This window comes from Thunnus maccoyii, chromosome 18 (assembly GCF_910596095.1).
Source record: "Thunnus maccoyii chromosome 18, fThuMac1.1, whole genome shotgun sequence".
NCBI classification, from domain to species: domain Eukaryota; kingdom Metazoa; phylum Chordata; class Actinopteri; order Scombriformes; family Scombridae; genus Thunnus; species Thunnus maccoyii.
Genome location: NC_056550.1, coordinates 4,516,611 through 4,538,639, shown reverse-complemented (window position 1 = coordinate 4,538,639; position 22,029 = coordinate 4,516,611). Strand labels below are relative to the sequence as shown.

At 40.0% G+C, this 22,029-nt stretch overlaps 1 protein-coding gene across 6 annotated transcripts in view; it reads right to left on the bottom strand.

Moving 5' to 3' along the window:
• Window positions 1-22,029, bottom strand: part of hdac5 (histone deacetylase 5) — a 53,413-nt gene that overhangs the window by 29,735 nt on the left and 1,649 nt on the right. For 2 of the 6 annotated variants that reach the window (XM_042393956.1, XM_042393957.1), the window contains exon 2: window positions 10,827-11,056. In XM_042393956.1, the coding sequence (XP_042249890.1) occupies window positions 10,827-10,848 (22 nt within the window). In that variant the 5' untranslated portion in view covers window positions 10,849-11,056. Of the gene's footprint in view, window positions 1-4,102; window positions 4,274-10,826; window positions 11,057-13,048; window positions 13,625-15,960; window positions 16,054-22,029 lie in introns of those variants that run through there. The other 4 variants (XM_042393958.1, XM_042393959.1, XM_042393954.1 and 1 more) reach the window with 4 other exon arrangements.

Here is a 22,029-nt window from a genome sequence, read left to right as displayed (position 1 = left end):
TCTTGACAGCAGCAGCGGCACAACTTTATCTAAATAAAAAAGTCTAAAAAACAAAATACCAAAGAATACATAAACAAGACTGAGAATCTGACAAAGCATTTGATGCATGAAAGTTATTAATACTCATCTCTAGAGAGACATTGCAGTCAGTGACTAGAAAGTGTGGAGTTCAGGAAAATGAACTGGCAACCATTTTAATAATCATTTCAGTAATTTTTCAAGCAAAAATGCCCAAAATTCACTAGTTTCAGCAACTAAAATGTAAATATTTGCTGGTTTTCTTTGTAATTTTTGCTAAAAAAAAACTGAATCTCTGGTCTGACTGAACAAGCAATATAAATGTGTCAACTCTGGCTCTGAGAAATTGTGATTTTTCAATATTTTCTGACATTAAATAGATCAAACATTTGATCCATTCATCACAAAAACAATTGTCTTCAAAATAATAGCTTAACTAATAACGAAAATTGTTAGTTGGTGTATTCAACCAATGTCCTAAACCATTGGAAAAGGCTAAAAATGATGGTTTTATCCATGTCTGGTGAAGATGCTACATAATGCAGCTCATATAGGCTGATATAAACATCACTCATCACAGGTCAAATATTGTCTTAAGTCCTAGCTTTTCTTAAAATAATCAATGTGGACAAAACCAAAATGATCCAACACAGCTCAACTATAAATTGACTAATGAAGAAAAGGCTTCCACATAATCTTCCACTGGCGAGGTAAGACTTTTTTTTTTTGGGACTCTGGAATGCACCAATTCTGCTACAATCCCCCAACTGGGAATTTCCAACTTCTGCCTTTGACAGGAATGCTACGTGTGCCTGTTTTAAAGCAACTGTGATCCAGCCTATATGCAGATAATGAAAGCTCTTTCCTGCTACACAGGAAGTGCTTTATGTGTCCAGTTAGTTTGGGATAAACACAAAAAGAAGAAGCGAAGAGTTAGCATGAAGAAACAAAGGAAAGCAGTCTCGGCTACAAAAAGTTCAACTTCATCGACACAAAATAGAAAGATGTCAGTCCCACTGTGACATTTATTTGATTGACAGATGATGCAAACATCACAGCGATGAAATAAGATGGAGACTTATTGGTCCTATAGTCGACCAGATGTTGCCTGTTGTTTTTGCAGATGGTAAAAGCTTGATTTGAACGTGTGTTTTTGCTCCTTTATCTGTTTCATATGATTACATTTACCATCTATAGCCATCATCCCACAATGTCAGCCAATAAAAACACAAAGATGTTCCACCGTGTGCTGGCAAACATGAGTCGCTGCTAATATTTTTTAAAAAAGCACAGTTCAAACAGACACAAAGGAGGAAGACAGAGGTGTCCAGTTTGGATGACCTTTCACTCTTTGTCTCCCTCATTCTCTTTTTCTCTTCCTATTTCATATTACTGCCACTGCTGCTGCTGCTGCTGCTGCTGTTGAGAGGTATTTCTGGAGACCAATATTCCTCTTTTTTTTTTTTCCTCTCTCCCTCTCCCTGTCTTGTTCATTTTGCGTTGCTAAAAGAAAATAGGCGCTATGATGTCAGCCCTGCAAAACACTCTAAAAAAAGCCAGCGGAGAGAGAGACAGCGAGGGAGAAAGAAAAGACAGAGCGAGGGAGAGAGTGAGGTAAAAATAGTATAATGGCTGTGTGTACTTTAGACAAATTAGAAGCTTAGAGAGAGAGAGAGGAGTCACATGTGTAGCGTTGCCATAGAGACTGATGGGTGGGTCAGAAGTATTATGGGCTGGCAGACTGTAGGTCATCCACAGCGGATGCTGTCTGTTGTGTTGCACCAGGCTTAATGCCTTTGACAACATCTGGTTCAATCAATTACACAGTAAGTATGCATATTTTCAAAGCTGCATGAATCAATATTTTGATATAAACAAAGGGTCAAGTAACCGTGTAATATGAAAGGAGTTGCTCATAGTGACACACCCACCGAAAAATTATCAACAAAACTGCAGTTTTCCTGTGCTGTGGGGAGAGTTTTGGCATCTTTCAGCTCATTGTTTTGGTTTTACTGCCTGCAGTTTTACTGTTTTGGCTGAGTCTCACTGCTCTCATCAACCTTGTTTACAGCAGGAGCAGCAGCAGGCGACTGTATAATGAACTGATTATAAGCTACCTGTCCAGCACCAAACAGCGGACAGACAAACTTCAGCATGGACTTCCATTCATCAGGTGGCCAGAAACACCACTTCAAATAGATTCTAATATTGTTCCATATCAGCTGGATGTGTAAACAGGAAACTGTTTGCTAATACGTTCACCATATCAACTCTATAAGGTCAAACACTTGTCGCAGCAACTAAATGAATTATCACTGCTTTAAAGAACAGAAACAGAATCATTTTCCCTGATTTAATAGAACAAACATACATCATTTGAATTGTTTCATTCAGTTCATTTGAAAGATTTGTAGTTTTTATGCCATTACTGCAATTGTCAGCCTCACATGAGATGCTCAACGCTGTGACATTGCAGCACTGCTTCTGCTCATCTTGAGTTGAGTAGTAGATTGGGTTTAATGCTGGATCTTAAACATGCTAATTTCTTCTTTTCTAGTCTATTATCAGCAAATGATAGAAACAAGGTCAACGGTCACACAAGGGGAAAAATAATCCTGGTTCTCTCTAAATGCCATATTACTCAAAAACGATGCCTTTCCCTTATGAATATAAGTCTCAGTGGGCCTGATAAGCCTAAACACACATACACACACACACACTGACCTGGGTTTGCCAGTCAGCCAATACTGTAACTGCAGCCAAACAGAAGATTAGAGTGATTGTACGTCTTTCTTGCGCTAACTAACAACCTGTTGGCATCAAGAAGTGGCACGGAGCCACGCTCAAACCCAGCTCACCTCACTGGGACCTTCGCAGGTCATCCCCCTCGTCTCTCCTCGTGTTTCCTGTCAGCATCACTAGTGTCACTACCATAAAAAGGCAAAACTAATCTAAAAGATTTGACAAAGCACAAGAGTGGTCAAAAAAGTTCAAAACATTCTCAAACAGAGATTAGCAGTAGTTCCTAAAATGACTAATAAGGAGCAGTCTATAGTAAAGTATTCTGAGGAGATTGTGACTTATAAAAACAGTGTCTGGGGCATTCTTGCTCTTTTTCTCTTGAAAAAGTGAAGATGAGCTCCTTCTCTTTTCCAGATGTGCTTCATGGATCCACTTTGCTTTAAGACTGAGGAATTCCTGTAATATTCCTTTGTATTCCACGTTAGTGCTGAAATATTTAGTCTTTTAAAACAATTAGTCAACTGAAAACCAACCAACACCAACACTGATGACTGCTTCATCATTTATGAATGAAAAATATCAAACGTAAAGATCTCTTGCTTTTCTCTGACATATATATCAATAAACTGAAGCTCTTAAAGTTTTGGAATGTGGATTAGAGAAAAGCAGACATGTGAAGACATGAAGACATGGGAAATTATGATTTTATCAACTGAGCTATTAAGTTATATTGCATTAGGAAGCATCACAATCTAAACAACAACAGATCCGACATCATCTATCGTCTGACCATCGAATAAACTAAGTAAATAAATTCAACACACACACAAAACAACTAACACCTGAGGCAGAGCTACAGACACAGAGTAGATATAGTTTAGACAAATAGAATTAGTAGAATCATCATGTAGAGAAGCAGAATGACAATATTAGGTAAATATAATAAAAGTAGAAGTGTAATAATAAGTTAAAAGAGTTTCAAGCGGATTGTAAAAGTGTTTGGTTTATTTAAAAAAATACTTGACAGATGAATTGAAGATGAAAATAATAATTAGTTGTTCATGTATAAATGTGATTTGTGTGCTGCAAAGTGCTGTAAAACATCAAAGCATTCAGTGGAACTTAGCGTGTGTGTATGAACAGCTTCTGTGATAAACCGAATGCATCATGTGAAAAGGTTCTGAAGGTCAGCGAAACCCTATTTACAAAAAGTTCTTAACAGACATAAACAACATCTACATCTGTTACGTTTCCATCCGAAAGCTTTTATTCTGACGCCCCATCAAACCTCCAGCGCACTCCCCTCCCTCCCTCCACCTCTCCTTTCCCAGAGATGACTCACCGGCGGTGGGCATGGCAGTGCTGGAGCCCCTGTTGCCACTCAGGAGCTCCAGAGGCTGGTGGCTGTCTGTGCTGGCGGAGGAAAAACAGGACTCAGTCTCATAGATGGTCTGCAACATGGCGCACAATCCTGACACCGTGGGATGTAACAGCATGCCAAGACAAGAGGCAGCGCTCTATTTTGTCACAAAAAAAACACCAGTCAGTTCCTCTTCAAGAATACCGGCATGGCTTCTTTTTAGGGCTGAAGAAACTGAAATGCTTTCAGAAAAAAATAGGTAATCATGGGTTACTCATTCTGGGATGAAATGAATGAATCGGTTCGAAAACTTCCAAACTTCCAAATGTTTTCTGTGCGATCTTTAAAGTGACTGAAAAATGACCGTGAACTCCATAGAAAATTCCACTGTGCTTTATTAGTGTAAACCAGCAAAGATTAAAGCCTGATTAGGCTCCGGTCTGGGTTTGATTTGCAGGTAGCTTCTGTCTTTCAGTTTTTCCTGCAGCTTCCCTTGTTTCTGGCTGTTCAGCTCGCGGTGTGATGACCAGTCACTGACACTTAGAACAAAATCCTCTTTTCTGATGCTGTGGCTCAGCTGCAGGTTCCAGAAATCCTCCCCCTCTGCTAGGCTTGAGGAATGAATCAAAGTGAAAAGAGAACAGCTTCCAGAGTCAGATTTAGGGAAATACTGCCTTTCTTCAATCACCTGGAGTCCTGATCCATGCAGAGGACTTTGCTGCTTTGGCTGCTGAAATAGTGACAGTTGCTGGTATGTTTTAGGATGTCACTGCTGCAGATGGGAGAACAAAAAAAGTTTGTTTCCTCCGTTGCACTGAACCCTCTCAGAGTCTCAACCAGATCGAACGAGCAAAACCAAAACCAGGAGGGAATAAATTTAATCCTGTCACTTAGCGCAGCCAGTAAAACTGCATTTCCATAAGCCGAGGAGTGATGGAAGGGATCGGTTCCCCGTGTGCCGTCAGCGTGCTTCAGGACGGACGGGAGCGGAGCCGCTGCAGACTCTTTCACCGCTTCCCACAGCTAACAACACAACACAAATACAGAGACGAGGAGAGAAGCCGAATTCCCCTGCTCGGTGCATCAAAGGATCCTCATGCTGTTCTCCTCCTGGCGGACGAGAGGGAGAGGAGAGGAGGAGGAGGAGGAGGAGGAGGAGGAGGAGGAGGAGGAAGAAGAAGACGAGGAGAGGCGAGGACGTAAATAGCTTTGGGAGAGCGCTCCCCGAGGTTCCATGCTTCCAAAATTAGAACGAAGCGCTGAGAGAATGACAGAGAGAGGGAAATGGAAGGAAGGAGGGAGGGAGAGGGAGAGAGAGCGGTATGATAAAAAATAAAAAAAATTTTAAAAAAAGAGGAAATGTGAGGAGAGGGCTGGAGAAGACGAGTAAGAATCCTCCCAGAAAAAAAAAAATGAACAGCCGGGGGATCACACGTTGTCCTCTTATCCTTCGCTCTAAAAACAAACGAAAAAGACAAGCTGCTGCAGAGTGGAGCTCTGTACAGAGACCAGAACCAGCTGCTGGTCAGACGGCTAATATTCACTGTCTGACAGTCATTGGCGTGTGTGTGTGTGTGTATATGTGTGTGTATGTGTGTGCCTGTGACGCTCTTTGAGCTGCTGAATGAATCGAGAGAGAGAGAGAGAGAGAGAGGGAGAGGAGACAGGAGGAGGAGGGTGAGCGAGAGAGAGAGAGAGAGAGAGAGAGAGGCTGAAAGTAGATCACTGGGTGGAAAGGAAGTTAGACGGATAAACAGAAAGTCAACAATTTCAATTTAGTGAGTGTCTCAGTATACACAAGCAGAGATGAGAGAGAGAGAGAGAGAGAGAGAGAGAGAGAGAGAGAGAGAGAGAGAGAGAAAGAGGGGGGACAAGTTCCATCCTTCCATTCACCTCCATTCATTACTATCTTTGCTGCATGTTTTTTGTTGTTTAACTGGTTGCTTTTTTGATGATTAAAAGGACAAGCAGGGGAGAAGAGAACACAGAGAAGAGCAGAGAAGAGAACACAGACAAGAGAAGAGAAGAGAAGAGAAGAGAAGAGAAGAGAAGAGAAGAGAAGAGAAGAGAAGAGAAGAGAAGAGAAGAGAAGAGAAGCATTTACTAACACAGGAGATGGGGGGTTGATGGAGGGACTATAGCTGAAAATAGCCTGCCAGGGAGGAGGAGGAGCTAGAGATAAAAATAGACAGGGAGAGAGAGAGAGAGAAGTAAGCCTACAGCTCTGGGGTGGGGTGGAGGAGGAGGAGGAGTGGGTGGGTGGGGGGGGGTTGGGGAGGGGAGGGGGGGGGAGTGAGACGCACAGCGCTGTCATGTTTCTGCACCGCACTTCCCAGAGATCACCCGTCAATCAAACGGTGTAGGCGGGATTGTGACTCTTCTTCCTCTGATTTTTGTGTTGATGCAGTATGGCTCCATGTAGCCGCTATAATAAGGGCTTTTTTTAAACCTTCACACCTTGATGAAGAGTGTCATTGGGGGTTTTTTTTGGAAATACTTTCTCCTTTTTTGCAGATATTGAAAAAGAATAAAATTGAAGCTTATCAAAGAATATTAAAGCATGCATTCACATACATAACATGTTTTTGATACTCAGTGCTACAGACACGTTTTGATTAGTATATAAAAGATATTGAAGTTCAACACTCTGCTCTATATGTTGTAATACAGCTAATTTTTTAGACATTCGACTAAAAAACCATTTATAGATAAAATAAGCAAATGGCAGGGTCATTAATGGGTTTTTTCCGGGCACAAATCTACTTGCCCAAAGTCAATTTTTTCTTGCCTCTATGCAAATAGTTTGATTTATTAGTGGTTATCAAACCACAACAAAGACTAAAGTTAATTGTCATGTTTATTTAAGTAAATGAAACAGAACAAGGACTGAATATTCTTGCATATTGAAAATGTAATGATCCATCCCCTGTATTTCACTCAATACTAAATTCTTTTGATCAGTTTCTTTCAAACAGTGGAACAGTCTCTCTAACCTGATGGCGAATACGTTTTTTTAGACTCATTTCTTCCACTGCAAGCTTCCTGATTTCCCTCTTTAATGTTTCTGGTTCTCCAGAGTATTTATGGCAGTGAAACATTACATGCTCCGCTGATTCCTCTATTTGACAGTGCTCACATAATCCTGGGGGATGTTTGTTTCACACATCACACTACTAGCCTACTCAATTCTTGCGCCAATGGGGCGTGCCAATATTCTCTGATGCCTGCGAGGGGAGGGGAGGGGGGAGGGGGGGGGGGGGGGCTATGCTATGTGCCAGAGGACAAGAATATCATTTATGATATGACGATGATTGAAAAACAATGATTGAAACAGTTTTTTGGGGGGTTTTTCAACTTTTTTTTAGCTCAAGTTAGCCTGATGTGGCGTTTTACTTGTCGCAGGCAATCAGAAAAGTCTTATTGTTGAAGCATGCAAACTGTAATGTCTGTTTTTGTTAATCCAATGAATTGAATACCTGACAACAGATCAAGGTACTTTGTCACATTCACACAAAAATCCTGTCCAATATTGCCATAAAGCAGTCACTACTCACTAATTAGCAACGGCCCAATACAAGCAGAGATACAGATCCAGCAGCCAGTAAGCCCGGCTCTGTCCAAAGGTAACTAAATCTGCCCTCCAGTACTTCTAAAGCTCACTAATTAACTTGATATATCTCGTTTGTTTTGGGTTTTTTTGCCAAGGAGTAGTCGATTGTGAAACCACAATCTATCATCTTTGAATACTTGGGTTATATTTTTATGAAAAGTTGTTTTCTTCCAACAGCAGCATTTTTTAGAGGTGTGTTGCACCTGGGAAATGTCACGGAGGATCACAAAAAGGAGGCTTTATAACCGAAAGCTGCGCTGCTCACTTCGCTGCTGTCAGTGTGGATATTATTAATTGAAACTGCTGGCTGCTATTTATAGTATTTGTTTGTTCCATTCAGCAGTTCAAGTCCTAAGTGAAGCTGTGTTTCAAGCAGTAGGTTCCAATGTTTGAACGGAGTGTAATGGGATGTCTCTGGCTGCTAGCAAACCCAGAGTGCATGGAATATAAAAAAAAACAAAAGGATCAGAATGGATCAGACTTTATGTAACGGCTGCTAATACATTAAAAAAACCAAACTCTTGAATGGCTCCGGTACAGATGCACTTCTATTAGGTATAATGCGGTAGATGATTTTGATGCTTCTCTATTTGTCAGCTATTCATCTCTCTCTGCTCATTGTTGCTGCTGTAATGACAGTTTCCTTTCCAGGACTTATAATACTTCATTGAATCATTTTATCATCACCTTCATCCCCACCTCCTCCTTGTCACCTTCATCACCCTCATCATCGTCACCTCCTGTGTAAACAGCTCTGTGTGGCCTCAAGCAGATTTAGGTATGCTTCAGTATGACTCACAGGCATAGAGACTGAATACATAGAGAGAAAAGAAAATGTAAATGCGCAAAAACACATTTCTAATGTCCTGTATTGTCTCACGTTGACTTAAGCTGCTGCTTTCCTTTTCTATTCTCCGGTGCTGAGATTATTTATTAAAGACATGTTCCCTTATCTGACATCATCCTTTCAAATCACTTTGGGCAGCGAGAGAGACAGAGAAAGATGCCACTGACCAGGCAACATGTCTGACATCTCAATGGTCTCACATACTAAACACATCTGCTGAGGGTTTGTATGTGTGTGTGTGTGTGAGTGTGTGTGTGTGTGTGTGTGTGTGTGTGTACTGCAGTAGCTCAGTGGATGACTCATCTCTGCGTTTCTATTTGAGGCGCATCAACCCCTGGAGTCACATTGCTGTCTGTGTGTGTATGTGTGTGAGTGTGTGTGTGTGTGTGTTCGCGTTATGTACTATATCTGTATCCATGACAACCAAATTACAGTCAGTCAACCAATCACTCGGTCCGAGACAAAAGTGTCAAAAAAAAAAAAAATATCTGAGGAGACCTTACAGGTGTCTTAGTGAATTCATTAATCTGCTGTCAACACACACCAGAATACAGCTGAACACATATGTAACATGCTGGATAACGATATGTCTGTATATCATGAACCTACCGCACCGGTTTATCTGTTTTAAACGTATCCACCAATACTCACTGACTGCAGAACAAGCACAAATCACACCCATGGCTCAGTTGGGACATACCTCCATGTTTTAGGGCTGCTCAATGATTTTTAGCATCCTGTTCCCCTAAATAATCTTATGATCTCCTCATGTCCCACTATGGTGTCTTTGTCTCCAAAAACGCAAGCGATGTAACATTTTTGATGTGTGATAAACATGACAGAAACCACAAGGATATGCATCAGTTTTTAAATCCCCGTTGGCTCCTTTAAATAAAGCTAAAGCTAAGCTAAGCTAAATGCCAACTTCAGCATGGTGACATATTCAAATGAAAATGGCTGTGTCAGAAATTCTACTATAAAGAAAGTAGTGAGGCGAGTAAACTACTTTCTGCTAACAATCTCTCAATGCAATGCATCACACTTTATAGAAGCAAAAAACTACAATCGTGCAACTCTGCACCTGTCACTGGTTACGCAAAATGGTGATGATAAGCGTCCGAAATCTCAATTTACTGCTCAAAGCAATACGAATAAATACATTGAGTTTCTGAGGACCTCCCACAGAGGAACGGACGAGCAGATTAAAGGATGGATGCAACAGAGAAATTTACAAAAACATGTTAAGAATGGCCTCCGCTTTTACCAATAACTTAAAAGCAACACTGAAAAGTGAATATTTATGTTGTGTATCATGTTGACATATACACTCACCAAGGAACACCTGCGCAATCTACACTGTTCCTAAAGTGTTCCTAATATTTTGTCCACCCCATTTACATACATTAGGGTGACAAAATATAAGGAACACTTTCAAACACAATGCCCTCCAATACACCACCACCCACTATGAGCTCAATAATAAACATAAAACAGAATTATCACCTTTCTGACTGAGAATGTAGAAGCTTCATAAAAGTAGAATTCATGGCAGAGCTGTTGGATTGGATTTGATTGTACAGGTGTTCCTAATAAAATGCTCGGTGAGTGTACATCCTGTTGTTCCACTAACATGACATCATCAGCGGCCGAGAAAAAGAATATACATTACATGACATTACGTTACATATACAATATACATTACAGGGTCCAGGGTCCAGGTCCTTCACGTGAAACAGTTCTGTTGCCACAGCAGTAAGTGACATTCAGCCATATCACACACACACACACACACACACACACACACACACACACACACACACACACACACACCTGCTCATCATTTAAGTGCGACAGAGAGGAGCAAGATACAATATAATGATATGACTGATTGTGTTATTGAGCATGCTGCAAGCTGCTAAGTGCTGCTTGACAGCTTCAAATATTTCAGACATTCACACTGTTAACCCTCGGTCAGTACGCTGAGCTGCTGGCTCAATAAGGTTTCCTTTATAAATGACTTGGCTGACAAGTGCAACAACAAACCATACAATAAAGTAATCCAACCGCAAGAAAAAAAAGGCCAAAGCTTGCATTGCTCATATGGATTTTCACCCCAGGGATTCAAACTAGCAACATATAATCACAAGCCAGTCTCTGACATCTCAGCGACCATCACCACTACTATCATAAACTCCATCATTAGTTATAGTATTAACCATTGTAGCTGTTTGAGATTGATAGAGACTTACCGGAGCTGTGTGATGAATTCATGAAGGTTCAACCTGGACTTCCCTCTCCAATCTTCTCTTGTGTGTGTGTGTGTGTGTGTGTGTGTGTGTGTGTGTGTGTGTGTGTGTGTGTGGGTGTGTGTGTGTGTGTGTGTGTGTTAAAGTGGGTCCTCAGAGTCAGCCATGTGTTGGAGGACAGACGATGGACAGACAGGCAGATGAATCAGACTATCTTCTCAATGTGGGCTTTTCTGCAAAAGAGAAAATTGAGATGTGATTTAGCTACAGAGATTCATCTTATCTGACCAATATATTGCCTTTATAAAAATGTAGACAGTAATGACAGTAATAATGATATCATAATGCTAACTAGCTTACTACATACAGCAGTGATCTAACCCAGCGTTACTTCCAAGGCCGTGGATCATTTCATTCTTTGTGGAGTTACAGGTTATGTTTATAAGAAGCCCTGCTCGTGATAGCACACCCAATGTGTAGCTGGTCCTGGATGCTACTATATCAGAGCTGAGGATAATGTTAGCAGCTCTGTCCTTCTCTTTATTGGATTTGAGAATGTTTACACTCCTACAACACCAGCCAAACTCGTTATCTGAAACGGCGTTATGTTCGCCAGACATGTTGGTTACTTATCATCCTAAACACCTTTTCTGTAGTAGCTTTAAAAGTGAAACATACTGTTAGAAAATACAAACAATGAGGCGTAAATATAACCTCTGTCTTATATTTCCAAGTATGTAAGCCAAGCAATCACACGGTTACTTTACCATGAAATAATTTGATCTTACATATTCCCTTAACACTTATAATACTAGGACTAACACTGTAATGTTTCTTTATTTCTGAGTCTTCTACATGCATCATCAACTGGTGAGGGTGTTGGCTTTTTGTCTGGGACGTGCAGCATTAGCCTCAGTTTTTTAGCACGATATATGCAAAGCCATCAGCCAAGTGCATATTTAAGATCCTTTTACAGGGTTCTTGTTTTGAAACGAGTCAGCTGGAACCTGTTTTCAAAGGACTCGCAGAGCTAACATTAGCTTATTAGCTTAATTAGCTAGCTAGCCACAGCTGATAAAATCATCTAGAACGGTTGTCAAATCGACAGTAATTGGCTAGAAATGAGAAACTGCTTTCGTCTATCTCTGAAATCAAGGAGCCATTGTTTCAAAAGTTACTATGAATTGCGAGTGGTAACCATTATCATTATAACTGCATTGAGAGAATGGAAAACTTAGCTCAAGGTTTTCATTCCTACAAGGGGAAATATTAGGACAGGGTTTATAAAGCCCATATGAGTACTGCTGTCCAGCCATTAAAATGTGTTTCCTGGTGGCTCGTCCTCACTGTGTGTTCTTGTTTGGCCATTGGACCAGGATATGATGGAGGGAGAAATGTGCTTTAATGAATGACCAGTATTCTGTTGTGGAGTCAGTACAGGTTTTTGGTTTCAGATGATAGGATCATATCCAAACAAGTCTGATCTCTGATCAGAACCAGGCACCTGAGCAGAGCTGGACAACTGATTACAGATAATCACGTGTTAAGATTTGGGTTTTCACTTGAGTCTGGGCAGGTCTGCAGGGTTCAATGTTTAAGAATAACTGATGGAACTTTATTATACTTTATTACAAGAGTGCACAAATAAAATTTCAAACTATATGTTTTCATTTTAAGAGAAGGTTGCTGATCCATACTAATAGATCATTTAATCTGTTTAACATTTAATCTAATTACACATCCTACTTCTCAAGGCTGGACATCTATTATTTCCTACAGCTGCCCGAGTGTAATGTTATATTGTTATATTATTAATTGCTCATTCTATTTCTGTATTTATTTTTTCAACTTCTTAAATCCTGTTTACTATTAACTTCCAGTTTTGAAATGAAGATAAATGGACTTCAACCAGTTCCTACTGTAGTTATTATATTATTAATAACTGCAATAATCTCCACTACAATTATCTAACAATTTAATCTAATTTCTTATTTATATATATTTGTTTCATCCTAATAATTCTTTATGTTTTCTTACCTTGTAGCCTGTCCCTTGTGTCACTCTAACATGTACATTTACATCTGATGTGATTTTATCTTACGTTTTCTCTGACGTTTTGTTAGTTTTTATAATGTTACTGAAGAAATAATACTTCATTTCAGCTGTATTTTTCTTATAACTTAGATCTTATAACCTTAACTTATAACATGAAATAGCTCTCTGACCTCCTAAGGAGGCCTGGAACCATAACCATATCTGGTATCTCACTGGTCTTCATTTCTGAACGATCCCTCCCTGCGTTGTGTCTTGAACAAACATGTTTCAACAGGAATTACATCACATTATGGAAACAAGCTGCAGTTTCTGGAGTTCCCTGATCCTCTGGCACCACCTTCTGGTCTTGTATTGCTACAGTAGACAGTATGTGCATGTAGGTATGAGAGAGGAAGAGAGAGGAACAGGATACACCAAAAAAAAAAAAAAACGTCACTGACTCCGACATCCTGAATCATTGTCTGGAATTAATGTCAAAGGACCGTTGGGTGTGTGTGTGTGGACGTGTGTGTCTGTGTGTCACAGATGAGGCTCAGGCCACTTAGTTGTAATGTGATTTAAAGGAACATGTTTAGCACTGATCCCCACCCTCTGTTTCCACACAAACACACACTTGTTTGTTCTTCACACCACACATAGAGTATACACTCACACAGACAGCAGCAATGGCTGGTCTGTCTGAGGTCTGCTGGCTCTGAGTTGAAACACAGATCAGAGTCGTGTAATGTTTTTATTTAAGAACGGTGGATTCATCATCATCATCATCATCATCATCATGCCACCTCAAAAGACCAGTGCACAGAGAGTTACCCACTGTTTACTGGCCTGTAACTGCAGTTGAACCACTCTGAAATGGTTTACATGTGCAGTATAATGACCCACATTTACAAGTAACTGGTCACTTGTAAATGGTTGCTGAACTGGTTTCTGTTCTATGGTTTCCTTGCACAGTAAACTGGTCTACACAGTTTAAAAAAGTCCACTTGTACAATGTAATACAATCTAATACAACAGCCTGCAATAAATGGTATCATTATTGCATGATGGTCACTATACAATGACCTCCTTACATGACGGTCTGACACTTCCTGTGAACATTCTATCCTCAAACTATCAAACAGGATCCAATTATTCAAAAACCTACCAGATATTTACAACTTCACTGTTTTGTTTCCTTCTCACTGCTCTCGTCACATGGTTTTTGAAGCAGGCAGCTGTTTTTCAGATAAAAAGCTCTGAAAAAACACACTGTTCACTACCTGCTCAGCACCAAATGGCAAACACACACAGTTAGCAACTAGCTGGTGAACATAGTGGAACAGCTAAAGAGCCAGATATTTCCCTCAGGAGTTGACGGAGACCGAAACAGAGCTAAAAGGAGAGTTATTATTGGACTTACATACATTCATCAGCTGGAATGGACTAAATGAATGCTACTGTTGCTCTGTGTCTGCCGGATGTATAAATAGGCAACCATTTGCTTAGTTCACTATATCAACTTAAGAGATGATAATATGTCAGTGTTGTGGTCACTGTCTTGTTTCTGCTAATTGCTTATTGCAGTTTTAAAGGTTTTATTTGATGGCCCGTAACAATATAAAAACACTGAAACATCCCAATCCTATTACACAGTTTGTTAATACTTATAGCCTACAGAATTTAGAAAAGCTGTCTTAACATTGAACCCTGAGTATTGCCACACTGGTGCAAATGCATTTCTTTTAACAAGCTAATTTTCTACTATACCCTCGCTGAAAGCACAACATCTCTACAAATAAAAACATTTTAAGTGGTAGCCTACGTAAAGAGGAGGGATGGCAAAACCCTGGAGAAAACAATACAGTCACTATTTACATATTATATGCCATTAGGGTTGCAACTAACATTTATTTTCATTATTGAGTTCATCTGCCGATTGTTTTATCAATTGTTGGGTCAATAAAACGTCAGAAATTGTGAAAAATACACACACACACACACACACACACACAAAAATCACAATAACAATATCCTAAAGTCCAAGATGATGCTTCAACTGTCATGTCTTGTCTGTCCAACAATCCAAAACCCAAAGATAATCACTTTACTATATGTATATTATACTATGTTTACACAAAGAGCAACAGAAAATCCAGAAAAAGCAGCTGAGAAGCTGCAAGTTTGTCAGTTTTGCCTTAAAATTGTATGATTAAAGGATTATCAAAATACATTTTTTTCAATGGAGTTAGCTTGGACTTATCTCTGTCAATGGACTAATTGATTAATCTACTAACCATCTCAGCTCTATATGTTATGGGTAATGTCCACTGATGTTATTAATAACAGTAATATTTTTAATTCAGCTCTAAGCTCTTGTTTTGACAATATCCAGTTGAAACAGACTGCAGGTGCATTTAGTTTAATAAAAATAGACTGAAGGACAGTCTGGTTGCTTGTGAAGGTGAAAACAGAAAATAGAATTATACATCGTAAATGCATACTGTAAACAAGCTAAACTTTTAAAACATTTAAAACTATAATTAGCCTGGATCCAATGGGACGGTCTATCATTGGCTCTGGTCCAACTGGATTTATGCTGCCTTTACAGTATGTGGCTCCTCTCCAACTCTGCTAAGTCCTGAAAGAAGTCATAGGAAGTCAGTGTCACTACAGCAAATGAGCTGGGTGCCGTGGTAACAGTGTCAGGGCCCAGATAATGGGATGAAACGCTGTGGGTGTGCGCATGTTTGTGTGTGTATGTGTCTCCCTGTGCGCATTCAGTACTTAGGTTATGTCGCTAACTAGCTGTGACAGACTAACCTGCTGGCCAACTATTCCATTAGCCTAATGACATGCATACACACACAAGAAGAAGAAGGAAAGAAAGAAAAAAGAAAGAAGAAAAAAGAAAGAAATAAACAAAAAAGAAATAATCCAAAATAGAATAGAACAACACTTGAGTCATGTGTCTCTGTGCTTCTCTGGAACAAGTTCACAATGTTGCCAAAGCATCAAGAAATATAAATCTCTCCCCCTCTCTCTCTCTCTATCTCTATCTGCCGCCTCCTCCTCCTCCACTTCACACCATCATTTCCTAAAATACCTGGCCCCTCCCATTCTGGAGAGGAGCAGGAAGTGCTGCCTGGCAACCAGGGAGCTGGCTGCCGTGGTAACGGTTCACCTGAGCACCTCTTCCCTAAACAAACAGCAAGAGTGAGCAAGAGAGAGAGAGAGAGAGAGAGAAACGGGATGTAGAGTCAAAGTCATAGTCGGTCTCTTCCAGTATTTGTTTATAGTCTTTTTCTCACTTGCTCTCACTTGTTTTCCATCACACACACACACACACACACACACACACACACACACACACACACACACACACACACACACACACACACACACACACACACACACACACACACACACACACACACACACACAAAGCGGGTTTAGTGAAAACTCTGAGTCTGTTAACCCTGAGATGGGTTGTTTTCAGTTCCAGAAAGAGAGGTAACTTAAAGTCGGGGTCAGTTACCGCGGTAACTGACTCTGTGAAGCTAACCTGCTTCACCCAGGTTTTCTTTAACAAACCTGAGTTTCTTCTCCGTCTCCTCCCTCTTACAGAACTAGACACGCTGTTTCATGTCCTCAGTCATTCAGTCCGTATCAAAGCGCATACAGAAGTGCGTTCATTAGTGGAGGTTTACTGTATGTTAGTTTGTTACTGAGGAACTAAAGTTACCGCTTTTATGCACATCAGTTATTCCTTAAAGCAGTGTTTTTTGCTCTCACATTCAAATATTACACAGTGAATTCAGCTTCGGCTCAGAATAAAACCTCTGCTTGTCCTTCTTTTTTGTGAATGGAAGTTCTTTCTAAAATCTACTGTATTTTAACCTTGACACCTTTTCAAGTGCAAATCACCAAACACATTATTACTGGACCAGACTGTAAGCTTACAATCATGTCTCTCTACATCTTTGAGCTTTTTCTTTTTTTAAAGCTTTCACTATATTTTTCATCTTCAGTTGCTGCATCCTGTGTTTCGTCCCTGTTAGATTAAAGCTGAACAAATATATTTAAAATATAATGTAGCTGCAGCCTGATACACGGTCAGATCCACCACGTTACCGTCCGTTAAGGAAATGCAAGTCTGCACCGTCCACATATACATGCATTAATATCTCTGCATCCATTGTATTAAAATGGAGGCTCTGTCTTTTATTTACCTGTTGCCATGGTGAATCATAGTATCGCAGCTCTATTGATGATGGCTTTTTTCATTCATCATGAACGAGCTTAACTCAGAGTGAACATACTCACAGTTGATTGAACTGACTGATAAGACATTGTGGAACTGAAAACCCAAAGTTTCCCATCTCAGGTTCATGCAGAGCTCCAATGACTAGTCAAATTCATCGTCAGAAAATGTAGCATTTCAGTCATTTTACAGGCAAAAATGCTTGATTTGGTTCCAGCTTGTCAAATGTGAGAATGTGCTGCTTTTCCACGTCTTCATTTTATAATAAACTGAATATAAAAATGAAAGAGGGGATTATCAGACAGCGAGGAAACTCAGCTCTAGACCAGCAAAAAATGAACTGACATTTACTGAAACATTTTCTGCAAGTGGGGGGGAATCACACTTTGGTTAAACTGGCCAGTAGACATATGACAAGTGATCACATGCATAATTTTAGCAAGCCAAAAGGGTTTTTAGGGGGTTTTCTATTGGGAACCCGAAAGTAACCTTAATATCTTTGGGTTTTAGACCACTGGTCAAACAAAGTGAAGACATTTGATGATGTATTTTAAGGAGGAATACTAAAGGACTGATACAATACTCACATACCTTCTGTATGTTTTAATTCCAGCGAGTTATTGCTCGCTGTAATCATTCCTCCTGTCAACACTGGCTGTGAAGTGAATCCTTCCCAGCAATATGTGACAAAATCCCTCATCTTTTACGAATGCATTCAAGTTCATCCAAAGCTTAAATGAGGCTTCAGCAGTCTGAGCCAAATGAAGTGGGCATCTCCTTCCCAGTAGTGGTGTGGAGGTTTATTCCTATAGGATTATTGTCAGCCTACATCTGAGTATCACTATGTACTCCTCTGCTGCGCTCAGCAGGGAAACACTATCCAGGAAAATACAGAAAACTATCTAGTACTGTAAAGATTGTCACAATGGAATATTGACTGATTTTAGGCTATTTGACTATTTTGTCTCCTATTTCTTACAGTGTAGTCACATTAGGAGGTTTCATGGCCCTTATAGACAGGCAGCATCACGTCATGGAGAGCCAGAATGATTACAGCTAAACAGCTAGACCTTGTTTGTCAAACTATTTCCAAGCAAATTAACTTTGACACTTCAAATAGAAGTCGGTCATCGTGAAAAAAATCTGGACACTGGAGGTAAGAGTCGGTGGCATGGACCTTAAAGCTCTTATGTAACTAATGGAGTAACCTTTGATCTTTGACCTCTGGGCTTTAGTAAAAACCCCAGTGCATGATCGAGCTGCAAATCCCTCTTCACAGTGCTTCAGACCAGACTGTCAGCAGCTGGAATGATGTGAGGGTCCTTCAGGGAGGAGGAGCGGCCATGGATGTATTAAACTGGATGGCGCCCCATTCATTCCTAAGAAGATTGCTTAATGACATATATGCTTAAAAGAGTTCTTCCACATTTTTGGACCTTTGTCTGGTTAAACCTACTGTACCAACTGGCAGAATGACAATAATATCTCAACACAGCTGTCTGTGACCTTTTGTTGTATAGTGGATGTAATGGCTCAAACCCTGATACAACAAAGAGTCATTCATGAGACAGAGAGCAGATTGTTGTGAACAGACCTCTACAACAGCTATCACAACAGATCTATCTATCTATCTATCTATCTATCTTATCTGCCTGGGTATGTGGAGGTTTGGTGCCTCACAAAATGTCAAATCTTGGCAGACTGATGTGCTGTGATTCAATGCAGCATTTTAAAGGAGAGGATTCACTGATTAAATTCCACCTACCCAAATATAAATACTCTGTAACTGAACATTTGCTAACCGTATATCAAGACATTGCTTGTCTTTACATCTGGTTTGTCATCTTTTACAGTTTTTCTACTATGTAATTGTGAGATATCGTTTTTAACACTTCATATGCCGGGAATCCTGTGTAGTGATGTCATGAAAGTGATGTATTAGATATCAAGAGCATGTTTGTTTTCTGACACAACATACTGTATGTTTAGTTCAGATAATAGCTCAAATATAAAAATAGATGTATGTTCCCAGGAATGACAGTAGCCTGGAGTTGTGTGACAACAGAAACAGAAGATGTACTGTATGTCAGTGACAGAAACTGAACTGTGTGACAGATTACTGTACCGACACATAAAAGATCACAGACGGCGTCAGAGGTGACAGGGCTGGTAGTGGTGAGAACAGAAAGTGTGCCGAGACAAAGCAGAAATATTCAGCTATGTTTCCAAAATTAATAAACATTTTATTTCAGTGTGTTTTTTTATGTAGGGCTGCAACTAACAATTATTCCTATTATCTATTAATCTGTCAGTTATTTTCTTGATTCATCGATAATTGTTTGGTCGGTGAAATGTTAAAAAATAGTGAAAAATGCCATTTAGCATTCACAACAGTCTAGAATCTTAAGATGCTCAATTGCCTGTTATGTCGGAGAAAAACAGCAAATTCTCACATTTAACAAGCTGGAACAGGAAATATTTGGTTATTTTGCTTGAAAAATGACAGAAACAATTAACTGATTATCAAAGTCGTTGCCAATTAATTTCCCATCGATTGATTTAACGACTAATTGTTGCAGCTCTGTGTTTATGTAAAGAGCTGAGATTAAAAACTACCGACGATAACCAGTATACAGAAAAAAGCAAAACAAACAAAGATATATGAAAATACCTCTTTCTGTCAACATGTTCCACCACAACAAAATGTACTTTTTAAAATCCCTGTAAATCCCTGTGTGGCCTTCGACTGCAGACGTCCCAGAGTGGCGATTTTTGCAGTGAATCAATTATCAATCGATCACTGTTGACACTAGTGGTAATAATACATACGACACATACTGAACTGTGGTTTTGTTGCATCATTGCATAGTGCCCCTTTCTGTTTGATATGTGTGCTGCGTCTCCAGAGCAACAAGTCGGTGCGTGTATGATATCTATATCCTACCACTCATGTATGAATAGAGAATGTAGTGCCATTGAGGCATGGCATTATGGTGGATGAGTACTGCAGAGTAAAGTAACACTGTGGAAATCCCCACCAAGCTGTCATCTGTTGGCTCCCCATGTTAGCTATCCATTCTGAAGCCTTATTACCAGCTTCAACACCATCACCCCGCAGTAGCACCCTGGAGGTTTTGAGGGGTTGCGTGTCAGACACAGAAGTAAACGTCCACTGCTACAGTTCGAACTGTCATCGAGAAAGTTTTCTAATCAGCATTCCCCTCCTCTGGATGTCCCATTTCCTGGTAAAGGTTGAGAGATTCGTTGGTTCTGGCAAAGTTACAGTATTTGCTAGGAAATTTCCCCTAATTCCCAGTATATTGGTTTCACCTGTGCCTGTGTTTGAAGTACCGAACAGGCTACGGTGAATGAACTGTGCTAGAGCTGAAAATTAATTGGCAACTATTTTGATGATCGATTTGTTTTTAAAGTAAAAATGACAAATACAGCCCCAGCTTTTCAATTTTGAGGGTTTACTTTTCTTTGTCATAAGTGGTAGTAAACTGGATATCTTCAGGTTCAGGACTGTCGGTCAGACAAGACATTTGAAGAAATCATTTTGTGCTTTGGGAAATTGTGATGGGCATTTTTCACCATTTTCTGACTTTTTACAGACCAAACAATTAATAAAAAAAATAATCTGCATTGATAATGAAAGTCATCATTAGTTGCAGCCCTATACTCACCTCTGATGATGTAGCAGAAGCCTAAATATTTACTAATTAATATAACAATTAGCATCAGGCTGCGGCCCTTTTCACTAATACAAGATGAATTTAGGCTTTGTTTAAAGTGCTAGATTTAGCACTTTTTCACTGGCCAAACTGTGATTGTAGGCATTTTTAAAGGTACACTATGCAGCAGAATTTGTCAGCTGGTGTTTGTAAACACACCAAGCATTCAAAGTTGGCCCCTCCTCCTCAGCCCAACGAGCAGGTAAGTGAGAGTGAGAGAGAGAGAAAGTGAGCAGTGGTGGTGAGAACACAGCCGTGTATCAGATAAATAAAACGTTATTTTCTGATTGTTTCACGGTAGTTATGTTCTAAAGCTCAAGTTAACCTCCGCACACCTCTGCAATACCCTGTGGGAAGGTGATTTTGTGTGAATGCAGAGCTTCATCCTGTCCTCTGTGGCCTCTCTCTCTCTCTCTGCTCTGCGTGTGTGTAGCTCAGCTCTGCTCTCGGTCAAGCAGACACACAGACCCGCAGCTCTCTATACATCCATGACACAGAGACAGAGAGCAGAACAGAGCAGAGAAGAGAGATGGAGACAGCCATGAAACCCGGACGCTATGCTACAAGTCCCGATTTCACACCCTGAGCGCTGGAGGCTACACACCCAAGTGCCCAAAGGTTGATGCCCAGAAGCAACCCGAACACAGCAAAATAATAAGAAAATAAGAAAATACAGGCAATGGGCAGGGTCTCTGAACATATATATACCACCACACACTTCTAGTGGCTCATAAGTTATGATTGAGAGGGATTACTTTCGTATGAGTCTATACATTGTTTATAAGGAAAATCCTGCATATTGTACCTTTAAAGCAGCCTCACAGCAGTAGATAACCGTGCTGACCACAAGACCTGATTCCTCTTCTTCAACCAAGCTGTGTAGATGCAATGAACATAAATTCCATCTCTAAAAGTATCACTATGCTCAACTTTTCATACTTTTTTCAGTACAAAAGAGTTCTGTGGTTTGGGACCACTGGGCACCCAAAACTTTTTGTCACCCAAATTAGCACAGACTGCTATTGTTTAATAAAAAAAATTTTTTAGCACTTTTTTGTTAGTGGATGAGTTTCAGATATTGTAAGGGAGGAAAGGTAGAAGAAGACATAGCCACAGTAAACTAGTCAAACCACAAAACCGCCTACAAAATATTGAGAAACGAGGTCCAATTTCAAAG